The sequence below is a fragment of the Haliotis rubra genome, unplaced genomic scaffold (genome assembly GCF_003918875.1).
Source record: "Haliotis rubra isolate DU_JTF1 unplaced genomic scaffold, ASM391887v1 Scf934, whole genome shotgun sequence".
Taxonomy (NCBI): domain Eukaryota; kingdom Metazoa; phylum Mollusca; class Gastropoda; order Lepetellida; family Haliotidae; genus Haliotis; species Haliotis rubra.
This window is the reverse complement of record NW_025767673.1, coordinates 298,411-315,279: the sequence shown is the minus strand read 5'-3', so window position 1 is coordinate 315,279 and position 16,869 is coordinate 298,411. Positions and strand designations below refer to the sequence as shown.

The window sequence follows — 16,869 nt, the reverse complement described above, 5'->3', positions numbered from 1 at the left end:
TACCGTTGAGATTGCAGTGGATACACTTGTTTTGTACCAGATACCTACAGCAGTGGATACACTTGTTTTGTACCAGATACCTACTGCAGTGGATACACTTGTTTTGTACCAGATACCTACTGCAGTGGATACCTTTGTTTTGTACCAAATACCTGTGCAAAAGAAAATTCCCATATTTGAATGCGAAGCAATAAAACACAACACAAGTAAAGAAACGTCATCATTCCTCTAGCTCCCGCCCCCCTAACCCCCTGTTGTAACAAGCCACTATAGACCCCTGAAGATCCGGGGTAGAATAGGTCTTCAGCAACCCATGCTTGCCACAAAAGGCGACTATGATTGTCGTAAGAGGCGACTAACGGGATCGCGTGGTCAGGCTCGTTGACTTGGTTGACACATGTCATCGGTACCCAATTGCGCAGATCGAAGCTCATGCTGTTGATCACTGGATTGTCTGGTCCAGACTTGACTATTTACAGACCGCCGCCATTTAGCTGGAATATTGCCGAGTGCGGCGTAAAACTCAACTCACTCACAAGCCACTAATTTGTGCCTCTAGCCCCTCGCCTGGCTGTTCTGTTAGCTGTACTCACTCCCCCGTAACTGGATTAACTGCTACTATCAATTAACTCGTTAGGTTGGGTGTTGGTTTTGAATAGGTGACTCCCGGTACTTAGGGAGATAATTGGCACAATATTAATGTGTGAAGCCCATTTCTGGTGTCCCTGCCGTGATATTGCTGGAATATTGCTGAAAGCGGCATAAAACTAAATTCATTCACTCTCACTGAAAGGTTCATCATCGGGAGAAGATGGGATTCAAACAACAAATTAAAAAATTATTCTGTCATTGTATATCATTTCTTCATTGTTTTTTAATCAATATTGTCAAATAAATTTAAATATAACTACATCAGTTTTCACTACAAAAGGACTTTTTTACCGAGAAGTTATACTAATACTTTTTACCAAGGACTTTTTCCTACAACCTTCCAGCCCTGCAACTTAAACGAATTAAACAAAAGTAAGAGAATGATACTTTATTATCTATACCAAGTCACCTACCCACAACCATCACCTGACCTAACGAGTTAATTCATAGTACTTAGCAGTTAATCCCGTTACAGGGGAGTGAATACAGCTAACACAACAGCCAGGTGAGGGACTAGCGGTACAAATTAGTGGCTTGTAACAACAGGGGGCAAGAGGTGTGGAGTCAAGAACACACAACACAAGTGAAACATATTTATGTCATATTTTTTTAATGCAACAAAAAAATCAATGTCAAGAATGATTGTGATTATTATCCCTTGAGGAAAATAAAAGTTAACAGGACTTCGTAGACTGTGTAAATGAACATGTCCTTCGAACCCATTTCATCATTGCTGTTCCAAACACATACAGAACGAGAATATTGGAAAAAAAAAAATATTGAGGGTAAGTAATTAAACTTGACATTCGCTTACAAATATGTACGGAATGCCTGAATACATTCCGGAGATGAGTTCGGTCGATCCTACTGTAGGACCACATGGCCGAATGTCTTGACTGGGAGTAATATATAAATTAATATAAGCATTTAAGCCGAGCTACAGATAACTTTTTTGGCCATTGAGTTATGTACTCGCTTGTGCTCATCCCAATTGGGTATCCTAATTTACCTTTGAGTAACTAAATAAATTGTACTCATCTCACTCAAACTCAATTGGGTATTTTACTATTTCCATTAACTTTAAAAATACAATAGCGTTTAAATGTTAGTGTTTGTTATTTATATTTGATCTGTAATATGAGAAACGATAAGAAAGACTACAAGTTGCCTAGTTCATGTTCTGAAATAGAATGTCTCAATATACCCCAGTTATTTTATTTATCCACCGGTACGCAAGCTAAGATTTGACATTTTTGTGTGTATGCATGTAAGATGACATTTATTGAGTATTTACAAAAAATCAAGCGTACTTATTTACGCAAGAGTCTTAATAGGAATTGATTTTTCACATACATATTTTCCAAATTTACGCAGATACGCAGCTTATCTGTACCTCTGATTTAAGACATTCGAGTACCAAATATAATGCGATATGCGAGACAGGGCCCAGTTTAATGTGACGCTTGTTCACCGGCGGTACAAGGGCTTGTAACCGGTTTACAAGCAATCTACCAATCACAGCGCGTGTTGCAAACCGGGGATGGAAATTATCCAGTCGTGTATATTGTACCACAACACGACGTCGTGCATATAGACGATTCGGTAACATTCTGTTCGGCCCATTCGGAATTCACTATGGAATATACTGATAGCAACGACAGCAATAAAGGAACGGATTCTTTTGAAGATTTAATGACGTTTGTAGACGAAGATGGACACGTTGACAGTAGTGCAGTAACCCAAGTGTACATAGAGAGACTAGGATCTCAATCTAAAGATGACCAAAATCAAGTGGCCGATTCAGGGTCAGATTCCATCCCTCCATGTATGGGGAACTGTCAAAATGAAAATTCTCTTTCAACCATCGAACATGAAGGGTATGGGTAATTTTACTTGCCACCTGTCTTTTCATGTGAATGTTTATGAGAATCCGTTGTGTTATTCTTACTATTCACAAACTGAAAGTGGAGTCTCGTTGAAGGCTGACTTCCTTGTTTGAGGTCTTGACCTGTAAGCTGAAATGGGCCAGTATCTATGGGTGCTTGTCAAGAAAAGGAGATTTTTTAACTCGGACATTGGATTTCAGTATCCCCAACTGATGAATAAACTGCATAATACACAATGATGCAAATGATAAGCTGACATAAACAAACAAATCATTCATTTATCAGTTCTGTGTGAGGTTATATACTACCCATCAAAAGTTTAGACTCACTAGTGTAAATGTAGCCACTTACTTGTCCACTGTTCTAAACTAGCTTTTTGCAAAATATTCCATACTGTTTAAAGGTACTGTATAGTTATGAACTGGTGTATTGTAAAACATATTCGTAACATTGAAAAGATTATTGTCATGAGTTCAGTAAATGATTAAAATCTGTGAAAATTGGCGAATTCTTAACAAAACTTTACACCAAAACGAATCTGTTCACATGCACGACATTTGCTCATGCCTTTCGCAATTTGAAGCATCATCCTTGTGCAATTCATCTGCATAAGGTTTTCAGTTGGTTCCCCCAAGTTGGTGGAGAAATTCATCTTCGATGTAACCACATACATATACATAACATATAGTGAGTGCTTTAAGTGAGTCTAAACTTTTGATGGGTAGTATACATTTAACATCTCCACTCCTCAAACAAAACGACCAAAAAGCTGAAACTTTGCTTGAATTTTGCCCAAAAGGGTGTCTATAAATGATGCTTTAACTTCAAAGTTCAATAAAGCCATATATAGTCAAACTAAAAACAGTCCATCTCTTATCATGTCACAGTGGCATGTAAACAGTCATTAGAAATGTTGAGACATTCCTCTAATTAGTGCTACACATATTTGTTTACTCCCTAAAGGTAATATAGCCTTGTGAATTCCACAGAAGGATGATTGTTATTCCGATATTAATCATGCTAATATTAATATAACTCTATTTAAAGGTTATATATAGTAGTCTGTTCCTCTGTCATCAACTCAAGTTTCAGCACTGAGATAACCACAAGTGAGGGAGTGAGTTTAGTTTTCATCTATTTTAGCAGTATTCCAGCAATATCACGCCGGGCAACACCAGAAATGGGCTTCACACATTGTACGCAAGATAACAAGTCAGGGCATCATATACCAACAGACTATAAACTTGAAAGCAATATGGGATTTTGAAATTTATGCAGTGGGTGTTTTACAATCCTTTTACCTTGTCTTTGTGGATAAAATCATTAGTTTTTTCTGAAGATATTTTACCAAAACATTAACCATACACAGTGATGATGAATAAACAACATGACCAATTATTATTATTATCAGGGAGGCAGTGATGCATCAGTCTTTGGGTATACCCAACCTGTTAATAACAGATATGTTTAGATTGCAGTGCTCTTCTTTCATAATCTTGATTAGCAGTTTGTAATACACAAATGTTCTGTCTTGTTTTCTGTAGGTATATACATAATACAATATCTGACGACCAGATATTGATGACCTTAAACCCCGGAAATGAGAGGATGCCAATCAACCCATCACATGCTATCATAACACTGGAGACACAAGACCCATACACTAATGCAAAGGAAGTAAAGAGGTGAGTGTCACATTCAGCAGTTGTCTTGACAACCCAGATTAATCATGCATTGAATGTTGTGGACACACTAGATTTAGTAATTGGTACTGGTAGACGTAATAACAAATGGTAAACATAATAACATATGAATGCACACCCCTCCTAGTCCTGACAACCCCTACATATAGCCCCACTTCTACCAACACCCCTCCTAGTCCTGACAACCCCTACATATAGCCCCACTTCTACCAATACCCCTCCTAGTCTTGACAACCCCTACATATATCCCCACTTCTACCAACACCCCTCCTAGTGCAGACAACCCCTACATATAGCCCCACTTCTACCAACACCCCTCCTAGTGCTGACAACCCCTACATATAACCCCACTTCTACCAACACCCCTCCTAGTCCTGACAACCCCTACATATAGCCTCACTTCTACCAACACCCCTCCTAGTCCTGACAACCCCTACATATAGCCCCACTTCTACCAACACCCCTCCTAGTCCTGACAACCCCTACATATAGCCCCACTTCTACCAACACCCTCCTAGTCCTGACAACCCCTACATATAGCCCCACTTCTACCAACACCCTCCTAGTCCTGACAACCCCTACATATAGCCCCACTTCTACCAACACCCCTCCTAGTCCTGACAACCCCTACATATAGCCCCACTTCTACCAACACCCCTCCTAGTCCTGACAACCCCTACATATAGCCCCACTTCTACCAACACCCCTCCTAGTCCTGACAACCCCTACATATAGCCCCACTTCTACCAACACCCCTCCTAGTCCTGACAACCCCTACATATAGCCCCACTTCTACCAACACCCTCCTAGTCCTGACAACCCCCTACATATAGCCCCACTTCTGCCAACACCCTCCTAGTCCTGACAACCCTACATATAGCCCCACTTCTACCAACACCCCTCCTAGTCCTGACAACCCCTACATATAGCCCACTTCTACCAACACCCCTCCTAGTCCTGACAACCCCTACATATAGCCCCACTTCTACCAACACCCCTCCTAGTCCTGACAACCCCTACATATAGCCCCACTTCTACCAACACCCTCCTAGTCCTGACAACCCCTACATATAGCCCCACTTCTACCAACACCCCTCCTAGTCCTGACAACCCCTACATATAGCCCCACTTCTACCAACACCCCTCCTAGTCCTGACAACCCCTACATATAGCCCCCCACTTCTACCAACACCCCTCCTAGTCCTGACAACCCCTACATACATGCAGCCCCACACCCTCCTAGTCCTGGGACAACTTCCAACACCCTCCTAGTCCTGGACAACCCTACACCCCTCCTTAGTCCTGACACCCCTCCTAGTCCTGACAATCCTACATGCCAGCCCCACTTCTACCAACACCCCTCCTAGTCCTGACAACCCACAACCCCTACATATAGCCCCACTTCTACCAACACCCCCTAGTCCTGACAACCCCATACACATATAGCTCCACTTCTACCAGCATCCTCTAGTGCTTGACATATATAGCCTTCTACTAACACTCCTAACTCTGGACAACCCTACCAACACCCACCTCCTAGTCCTGACAGCCCCTACATATAGCCCCACTTCTACCAACACCCTCCTAGTCCTGACAACCCCCTACATATAGCCCCACTTCTACCAACACCCTCCTAGTCCTGACAACCCCTACATATAGCCCCACTTCTACCAACACCCCTCCTAGTCCTGACAACCCCTACATATAGCCCCACTTCTACCAACACCCCTCCTAGTCCTGACAACCCCTACATATAGCCCTGCCAACACTTCTACCAACACCCCTCCTAGTCCTGACAACACCCCTCCTGGGTCCTGACAGCCCCACTTCTACTTCAACACCCTCCTGGTCCTGACAACCCCCTTACATATAACCCCACTTCTGCCAACACCCCTCCTAGTCCCTGACAACCCCTACATATAGCCCCTTCTACCAACAGCCCTCCTGGTCCTGACAAGCCCTACATATAGCCCCACTTCTACCAACACCCCTCCTAGTCCTGACAACCCCTACATATAGCCCCACTTCTACCAACACCCCTCCTAGTCCTGACAACCCCTACATATAGCCCCACTTCTACCAACACCCCTCCTAGTCCTGACAACCCCTACATATAGCCCCCAACAGCCTTCCTGGACAACCCCTACATATAGCCCCACTTCTACCAACACCCCTCCTAGTCCTGACAGCCTACATGCAGCCCCACTTCTACCAACAACCCTCCTGGTCCTGACAACCCCTACATATGGCCCCACTTCTACCAACACCCCTCCTAGTCCTGACAATCCCCTACATATAACCCCACTTCTACCAACACCCTCCTAGTGCTGACAACCCCCTCTCTATATATAGCCCCACTTCTACCAACACCCCTCCTAGTCCTGACAACCCCTACATATAGCCCACTTCTACCAACACCCCTCCTAGTCCTGACAACCCCTACATATAGCCCCACTTCTACCAACACCCTCCTCCTAGTCCTGACAACCCCTACATATAGCCCCCACTTCTACCAACACCCCTCCTAACACAGCCCTAGCCCTCATATCCTAGTCCTAGTATAACCCAGCTACCAACCACCCCTCCTACATACATATGGCCCCACTTCTACCAACACCCCTCCTAGTCCTGACAACCCTACATATATCCCCACTTCTACCAACACCCTCCTAGTCCTGACAACCCCTACATATAGCCCCACTTCTACCAACACCCCTCCTAGTCCTGACAACCCCTACATTTAGCCCCACTTCTACCAACACCCCTCCTAGTCCTGACAACCCCTACATATAGCCCCACTTCTACCAACAACCCTCCTATCAACCTATCAGTAGAGAATGGTACAACTCTAGTTTGTTTAAGGCATGGTACTCTTAAAAGTAGCCAGTGAGGAGAATTTCCAAAAGAATATGTTTTTTCAAAGATCTTCAGAAACAACAAAGCCCTCAAGAGTTAAAAACATATCATGAATGTTACTGTTGGACCTGTTGGTTTTTTTAAAAGTATTGTCCGCATTATATTATATATATAATAGCCTCATAAATTGGATTCTGACTATAATGCTTTGTAAAACTATAGCCTATGTTCAGTACCTGAAAACAGACTTGGTTGACGGACATAATTATACCAGGACAGCTATTTATAACATGATCCATATTTTTCCTGTGAGATATCATATGTACTAACAGGGCCCCAGATAAGGGCGGTATCGGTATATGTACGAATAAAAAATATGCACAATATAGTAGGAAATAATTTAGAAAACGTAGCAGATACGCACCACAGCAATTGTGTACGGTCTTAGATTTATTTACAGATGTATTTATGTGAAAAATTATTGTTTTATTGTTTATTGATCTGTTTACACAAGAGTAGCAATGTTGTGGTGCATATATGAAACGAAACACAAGATTACTGGTACTCCATTAAATTCCATTCAGTACTCTATGGTTTTCCAGTACTCCTGTATTGAAAAAATAAGGAGTACGTACTCCTGATGTAGAAAAATTATCTGGAGCCCAGTGCTCAAGAATGTTGTGGTTAGTGCTGTAGTTAATTTCTTTTTGAATGTTGTACAGGTTTAAATGTAACTTCCAAGACTGTTCAAGAACTTACAGTACCCCTGGCAACCTGAAAACACATCTGAAAACCCACCGAGGTTAGTACCTGAAGCTTTTATCAGAGGAAGTTGTACCATGTCAGAAATCGAAAGCATGTTTGTATAAGGTCTAAGCTGATGTTAACGGTTGAGGTCAGTGGTAATTTGATTGTTACTCCAATCTGACCAAACAAAACTGGCACATGCATCAGTTTGAGGCTGTTAGAAGGCTAGCCTTTGCTATTCTCACTCTCAACATTCATTATATATTGTTTTGGTTTAGATCAATACCCTTCCCTAAACTCATAAAGTCAAGAGAAAAGTGTTTGACACTGTCATTTTGACGGGAGATGTAACTGATTACTGGTCACTTTTGACAGCACTTGACAATTAAATTTTGTTCTGGAAACATGTCTTCATGTAATATCGTCTTTGACTCTTTCAACATACCGGTATGCACACCACTTTACATATTATCTATAATGGTGGTGATCCTCAGCAACCTGCGAGTAGTATATGTTTAGAAATGTTTACAACATGAGGTACTGGTATTCACTGGCTGTGGAGGCTTATTGAAATACATTTCTCTGAAAACCAACTATTACTTTTGTCATAGTGTTTAGATTTAGATTTAAGAAAGCAAAGACAGAAGCTAGGAGGCAGCCTAATCAGCTAGGACTTGATCAGTATTTGTCACGTTACTCTTGTCCTTTATACCTGTATCTGTGTCAATTAGAAGTTATAATGAGTGAGATTATGGTCATGGCAAGAGTTTTGTATCGTGTACTGAACTTCAAGTCAGCTTATGTCATGTACAACTGTCATCATCTTTTTGTTGTCATCTTTTCCTCTCAGTCTACGCTGAAACTTATCCCAACTGGGTTGTCTCTATACAACTTGCCATTCAACTTTAAATCTTAACACAAAATAAGTTTATTTGACAAAATTCCATAAAGCAGTTTCCATGATTTGATCCAGTAGTGACAGGACATTCCTAATTTAGAAAGGTTTTCTGCAGGACAAGATGATGATAATCACCACATTATCTTGGGTGTATTGTTTTGCCTGATGCATTAATACAGTTCAAAATAAGACCTGTAACCAGTTTGAAGAATTTTATTCCCCTTTGCAAGAGTCCAGGTATGTAGCAACAGCCTGTAAATAATCAAATTTGAATCAGACAATCCAGTGATTGATATCATAAAAGATATCGTAAAAGTCACTGCTGTCGGGCTATGATGACACTACCTGATCCATTTGGTAACCTCTTACACAGAGGTTGCTTTGGATTCGTCTAACCCAGAATCTCTGAGGGATTCTTATTTAATTTATTAAGCAACAAGGGAAAATGTCATGGCCATTGTGCTTTCGTCAAGTATATCCAACTGAAAGGGCTATCTCAAACAGCCACCCATATGGACTAGCTGTCAACTTGTTTATAGAAAAAGGTATATTTTTCCTTATCCTGACTCATGCTATATTGCTTATCTCCCTTTTCCTTTTAACGGTTACATGGAAACTTGAATCCCTTTGTTTCTAAGAACAGTAAAAATTCACTCACCTATCTGGAGCCCCACTTTCCCACCAAAAGTCTGCCCACGTGACCTGAGCCATGCTTTCATCACTCTCCTCCATCCGGACGGTTGGGCAGTTTCCTGGGTCCCTTTTATGGCTTATATCCTTTATACTTTTGGCCAGAAGTTCAAATTAAGGCCATGTAATAATTGTATATTAGGACCTTCTGTTATCATAATGATGTATTTATTTGCGTAAATTACAGCTAATTTCTGAGGTTTTCTTACTCCATTTTAGGTGACTGTTTCTACATGGTCGCATGTAAACAATGCAGGTTACACACCTCAGCAGTTGATCCACACCCTGTGTGTTCTTCTTCGCTTAACACATCATGTTCTCTTGCCTCATATTGTGAATATTGTGCACATTTATCAGAATTTGCATTTACTAAATATTTGTTATCCCATTTACGCAAGACTATGGACAAACTTAGGCATGACAGCAGGGTCACTGCTAACAAGGGCATTTCCCAATCATCTGATTGTCTGCTGATTTTTTTTGAGTCTCTCTCATGGGTTATTCCAATCTCTGGCGCTCTTGCAGAGACAGCCCAACGCAGCCCTTCTCTAATAAGAGTAAGTCTCCTCTTGGGGAGGGGTCTGATTCCCAGAAGCTGGCGAAGAAGTAAAAGTCATCATCATCTTCGAAGTCGTCTACATCGAAGCCGTCTACATCGAAGCCGTCATCGTCGAAGTCATCATCATCCCGGCCTTCCCATTCTACAAGACCTTTGAAGTCGTCAAAGCCTGCTGCCGAAGTTCACTCATTCGCGAATGAATGACGCCCGCTGACAAAGTAGATGATTCATTTTACTCACAACCACCAGTTTTCGAACCGCAGATCATTGTGAGGTATACCCAGCAGTCGACTACAACCAGCTCTACAGGGTTCGCGAACCCTTCTATGCAGTCATCATGCGGCAGCTACAGCGTCTGCCATGCAGTCGACACTACCCAGCGCCTCTGTTGTTCCAGCAGGGTTCACGAACCCTTGTGTTAGCAGCCAGCATACATCTGCACAGGCTACTTACACCATTCAACAGTTAGAGAATGGGTTCGCAAAAACTTCTATGCAGAGTCATCATGCGTCAGCTACAGCGTCAGCCATGCAGTCTACACTACACGGTGCCTGAAATGTTCCAGCAGGGTTTGTGAACTCCTACGCCAGCACCCAGCCAGCTTCTACACAGTATAACCACGTTGTTGAACGGTTCCCGAACGAGTTCGCGAACCCCTCTACACAGCCAGCCACTCTACATCAGCGCCCTCAGCCTAGCAGCAGTGCTCCAGTGAACCCGCAACGCTACCCCGTCTCCGGCTTCAAGCGACCATCTGCCTCCTACATTGCCTGCCCATCTCAGCGCATTGTCTGCAAATACGCCACATCATCTCCTGGCTGCTACTGCGCTGCCCTTCAAACAGCAGGACTTTGAGGCGATTGTCACCGGACAAGTTGTGATGGTGATGCAGCAGCAGTCTACAGAACTCCAGCGTCCCCTCAACCAATCTACACCAGCGGCATCCCTGGGAGACTCCATCCAGGATGAAGCCCAGGCATCAGATGACAACATACATGAGGATCTGGAGATCGACAAAGAGCGGATGTTCCTGTTGGCGCTCGTCACTCAGAGGAAGGACCAGGAGTTCATCTCGGATTACCTCGCATCTACCTCGGCGGGCATCACCAAGGTCTCCTTGCAGCATCTATGTGGCCAGATCTCTACACGAAGTCTCTTCTACGCAAGCCCTGGGCAGCATCCGACAGATGTCGAGAGAAGTGGCCCAGGACTCTAAGGACAAGATGCTGATGAAGTCTGTGCAGACTATGAACAACATGCACAGGCAGACTACTCAACGTAACCAGTTCCGGTCCAGATTTGCAGGGATACAGAAGGCCAAGGATAAGAGGTATCCGGCATCCTGGGGTGGCAGATCTCAATATTTTCGTCATTCATCCGACAACTCCAGAGCTCGCTCCAGCCGAGGTCGCTCCTCCGTCAACTTCCGGTCATCCCATCAGTCAAGTTCAAGTTCGGATCGACTGGTCCATTCTACCCCCAGTCGTTCCTGTGCAACCGTGAACCGTGGGTGGACGTCTAGGCTACTACTGGGAGGACAGGAGAGTACTAGAAGACAACTATGTCGTTCAAGTGCTGCGAGAAGGGTACAAGATCCAGCTCAAGGCGACGCCTCCTCTCACTGTCAACCCGCAGGTGCACAGATACTCCGGGTTACATTGCATCAAGTTGACCGAGGAAAGAACGCTGTAGAGATCCTAGATTAATGCAGTCTCACCCCAGCTTCTACTCTCCAATTTTCCTGGTACCGAAGAAGAACTCCACAGAGAAGTTCCGCCTCATCTACAACATGAAGCGTTTCAACCTAGACTACTTGCTGAAACCAGACAAGTTCAAGATGTTGCATTTACCACAACTGTGACATCTCATCAGACCCAACGATTACTTAGCCAGCATCGATCTGCAAGACGCCTACCTGCACATCCAGCCTCGAGGGAGTTCGGAATTTCTTTGGAATTTCCTCGGCCCCATGGCTATTTACACATGTAACCAAGCCCATATCGTATTTACATCAGTGGGGATTTAGCAGTGCCTTCTACCTAGACAATGGGATCCAGGTACATCAACTAGCAGTTCAACTCAGACATCTACTGTAATTTACGATCCATCTACTGACACAGCTGGGCTGTCTAGTCAACCACATCAGAACTAGAGCCATCACAGGATCTGCAGTTCCACGGCATCAGGTTCCAGACCACGGAGAATCGCATTACTGTCCCAGAAGATTGGTGGCCAAGCATCCAGGCATGTCTTCCTGCCGCTCTCAACAAGAGCGTGGCAAGGACTACTAGGCCTCCTCACATCAGCACAGGCTCTTACGCGCAGAGAAAGTTTGCAGTTACGACCGCTACAACGCTTCCTCAGACCTCATATCGACAGAAGGTTTCCATCACTCAGCTCCTGAAGTCGTATCTACTCTGGTGGACAGACAAGTCAGCGGCGAAACCTATTTGCAAGAGCTGGTCTATAACCTTCATCTCTTCGTGGACGCATCTCTACAAGGATAGGAAGCATACTGCAAGGAATAGGTCGCATCAGGAACTTGGTTGCTGGAAGAAAGGGCTCTACACATAAACCAGCTGGAATTCAAGGCGGTCATCGAGGCAGTTCAACACTGGGTGCGACTGCTGAGGAACCAGTTCCTTATGATGCACAAAGACAACTCAACAGTAGTCTTCTACATGAATCTACAAGGCTAAACGAGGTCAGCGCCCCTTCTACAACTGACGTTCCAGCTCTTCAACCTAGCATACGACCTCAACCGATGGCCTGCCACATTCCAGGGGCGAAGAACGTCTTAGCTGAAGCCTTATCCAAACTGGTCCACCATCACCCACTGAGTGGATGCTGCGCCCGGAAGTGTTTCAGCTGCTCACCGAAGACCAAGGCCATAGATCTCTTCAATCACCAGATTGCGACGTTTGTTTCATGGTACCAGATCCTCAAGCCTGGTCTCTCGACTCTCAAGCCATACCATGGGATGGACTGAACGCATACTCGTTCACGCTGCCGATCCTGTTACCACAAGTTCTACACAAGATCGCCCAGACCAAAGTCCTATTGCTGATTTTGGTCGCGTTGTATTGGCCAGTAAGTACCTGGTTTCCAGACCTAATACAACTCCTAGGAGAACCAACGTGTACCAGATTGGCTGAATCTATGCATCCACCCTCACACAAGACAACGTCGCAGCAATCCAAGAGGGCTCCAGCTTCAAGCATGGAACATATTACGCACTGCCTGAAAAGAAGAGGGTTCTCCATCAGAGCAGCTAAGGCAGTTACACTGGCGTTAAGAGCATGTGGCAGTCCACCTGGGACTTAGATGTGACTTCATAGCGAAAAATCAGCTACCAGGTCAACCAGATAGACAATTCCACGTCCCGGCATTATCAACGATCCTTGGACCAGAGGACTCAGGTCACATGGGTGGACTTTTGGTGGGAAAGTGGAGCTCCCAATGGGTGAGTGAATTTTGACTGTTCTTGGGAACAAAGGGATTCAAATTTCCACATAACCGTCGAAAAAGGGAAAGGGAGATAAGCAATGTAGCCTGAGTCAGGATAAGCATAAAATATCAGTTTTATCATAAAAATAAAATTTTGTTCCACCAGGTCATATGACTGTGGCTTCGAACATACTTTCTATCCATCACCTTTAGCATAGTCAAATTTCCATGTCTTCACAAAAACGAAAGAAGAACGCTGTAGTGGACTTTTTAGAACACCTGGATTAAGCCTTCACAGCAGCTTTATTGACTGATGTAGTAGGACCTTGGAAGGGATAATGTTGCAAGATACTTAGCAAATAATGCAGTTCATGAAAGACTAAGAACTTCTCAGAAACCCCATGTATATATACATTATGATCTTGCTAGGTACCAGATTCATTCAATAGATTAATTCCATCAAAATATGAAAATACTGTCATAAATATACTTGGTGCAGTCGGATAGTTGTTAGAAGTTCATATCATCCTTCACGAACTATTGAAATGCACCTAAAAGTCAAGTTCCTAAAACATTGCTTATATTGTAGCACCACAAGTCACCTCTTGCCGAATGTCAAGGTCACACAAGAAATAAGGTGCTCTGATTTGCTGAATTTCTCATTCCTTCAAGTTAGACTCATGTTTGTGAATCGGTCTCATTTGAATTTTCCTTTTCTGGCATATTCTGCAACTCATTTCATGGATGTGAAGTCATATGTGCAGTGGGAGAAGTATGTGAGCAAGAAATGTACCCACAATAGTACAGCAAGGACTAATACAGATGCAATTTCAGCAGTCATTTATGTTTCCCGTTGTTGCCAGTTGTAACTAAAGTTGTATTATAATTTTGAAAGTGAAATTACAAAGTATTTCAATCACACAACTTGTGTCATTTACATAGCATAGGTATTCATTTCTTCCCCTGCATTTTTGCAGCATACTGTGTAGTGATGTTTGTTGTCTGTTGACAGGAGAGTATACCTTTGTATGTGACCAACATGGCTGTGGGAAGGCCTTCCTCACTTCATACAGTCTAAAAATACATGTACGAGTACATACAAAAGAAAAACCTTATGAATGCGACATCACTGGCTGTGAGAAGTCTTTCAACACACTTTATAGGTAATTACATTAACTGGAAACGTTGCCTAATCTTATTGACATTTTTATGTATATTTTCATGAAACAGCCATAAATGTTTGCTATATTATCCAGACATGTTATTTTAATGCAAAAGTTATTTTGATTTTTTTAAGGTTGTTACCTGTAAAACTAGTTTTGACTCTTCTGTATTTAACCCAAGAACTAGAAACACATGATCCCTGTCTTCCTGTTGATGGTTTCAAGTAACCACAAGTCATATCAGTCTTCATCAGGCAGACTATAAGGACTGCTGGTTTTATAGTTCTCAATGTTTGTGTTTCAGGTTACGTGCTCACAAACGTCTTCATTCTGGGAATACTTTCAACTGTGATGAGAGTGGATGCACAAAGTACTTTACAACTTTGAGTGACCTTCGTAAACACATTCGTACACACACTGGCGAGAAACCTTATGTGTATGTCAAACTCTTGTTATCATTGGAACTTGTAATTTAGCACATGCTGAAGTTTTTAGTATTTATTTGAGAAAGGCATTTCAGGAGTGAATAAGAGGAGCATTATTGGTCTGTATGAACCTGAAGCTGTGATATAACTTAGAAACTGTTGAAAGCATGAGCAGAAGCTGTGATATAACTTAAATACTGCAGAAAGCATGAGCTGATGCTGTGATATAACTGAAATACTGCTGAAAGCATGAGCTGATGCTGTGATATAACTGAAATACTGATGAAAACATGAGCTGAAGCTGTGATATAGCTTAAATACTGAAGAATGAGGACTATTTTTATGGATATACAACTTCTTTATTCTATATAGACGACGTTTCGACATAGATTCTAATGTCGTTGTCACCACTTGCTTGACAACAACATTAGAATCTATGTCGAAACATCGCCTAAAAAGAATAAAGAAGTTGTATATCCATAAAAATAATCCCCATTCTTCATCTACCCAAATTCTAGAATGCCAATCAAAGAAGTCAAACTTAAATACTGATGAAAGCATGAGCTGAAGCTGTGATATAACTGAAATACTGATGAAAGCATGAGCTGAAGCTGTGATATAACTGAAATACTGATGAAAACATGAGCTGAAGCTGTGATATAACTTAAATACTCCTGAAAACATGAGCTGATGCTGTGATATAACTGAAATACTGATGAAAACATGAGCTGAAGCTGTGATATAACTGAAATACTGATGAAAGCATGAGCTGAAGCTGTCATATAACTTAAATACTGATAAAAACGCATGAGCTGAAGCTGTGATACAACTGAAATACTGATGAAAGCATGAGCTGAAGCTGTGATATAACTGAAATACTGATGAAAGCATGAGCTAAAGCTGTGATATAACTGAAATACTGATGAAAGCATGAGCTGAAGCTGTGATATAACTGAAATACTGTTGAAAGCATGAGCTGAAGCTGTGATATAACTGAAATACTGATGAAAGCATGAGCTGAAGCTGTGATATAACTTAAATACTGATAAAAATGCATGAGCTGAAGCTGTGATATAACTGAAATACTGATGAAAGCATGAGCGGAAGCTGTGATATAACTTAAATACTGATGAAAGCATGAACCTGAAGCTGTGATATAATTTAAATACTGATGAAAGCATGAGCTAAAGCTGTGATATAACTTAAATACTGATGAAAGCATGAGCTGATGCTGTGATATAATTTAAATACTGATGAAAGCATGAGCTGAAGCTGTGATATAACTGAAATACTGTTGAAAGCATGAAGCTGAAATTTAGCAATTTAACTAAAGTGAAACAGCTCTGCTGACTCTTCCTTTTTATATAACTGACATATTGTTGAATGCATTAAGCTGATACTTTTTGATATAGCTGACATTTATACTTTCACTGGAATGCATGAACATGTATATATTTGCCTTCAAGTATAATAATGATAATCTGTAGTCCAAACAAGTGACATATTATCACGTTTTGTCCAAGACCAAGTAACAACATTTCAGTTACGATAGTTTCATGTGTGTTTGTGATTATGTCTACAGATGCAATGAAACAGGATGTCAAAAAGCTTTTGCTGCAAGTCACCATCTAAAAACACATTCTCGAACTCATTCAGGTGAGATCACAGTTCACTCTGCTTTGGTTTCAGTTTCAGTGAACACAAATGTTTAGTAACTTACAACTTAATGTTTTCTACTGATCTGTATTTCAGTAGTGAACTGTTTCTGGGATAGGTATTTGTGAAAGTTAGATGATTGGATCTGACAAATATTATTGGGTAAATATGTTTTCAACTATTCAGGA

At 42.2% G+C, this 16,869-nt stretch overlaps 1 protein-coding gene across 1 annotated transcript in view; it reads left to right on the top strand.

The window, feature by feature from the left end:
- The first annotated feature begins 2,224 nt into the window (after nucleotides 1–2,224).
- Nucleotides 2,225–16,869, top strand: part of LOC124264645 (metal regulatory transcription factor 1-like) — a 34,867-nt gene continuing 20,222 nt past the window's right edge. The window contains exons 1-6 of the mRNA XM_046699384.1: nucleotides 2,225–2,528; nucleotides 4,082–4,222; nucleotides 7,819–7,898; nucleotides 14,450–14,600; nucleotides 14,905–15,036; nucleotides 16,608–16,681. Of these exons, the coding sequence (XP_046555340.1) occupies nucleotides 2,287–2,528; nucleotides 4,082–4,222; nucleotides 7,819–7,898; nucleotides 14,450–14,600; nucleotides 14,905–15,036; nucleotides 16,608–16,681 (820 nt within the window). The 5' untranslated portion in view covers nucleotides 2,225–2,286. The remainder of the gene's footprint in view (nucleotides 2,529–4,081; nucleotides 4,223–7,818; nucleotides 7,899–14,449; nucleotides 14,601–14,904; nucleotides 15,037–16,607; nucleotides 16,682–16,869) is intronic.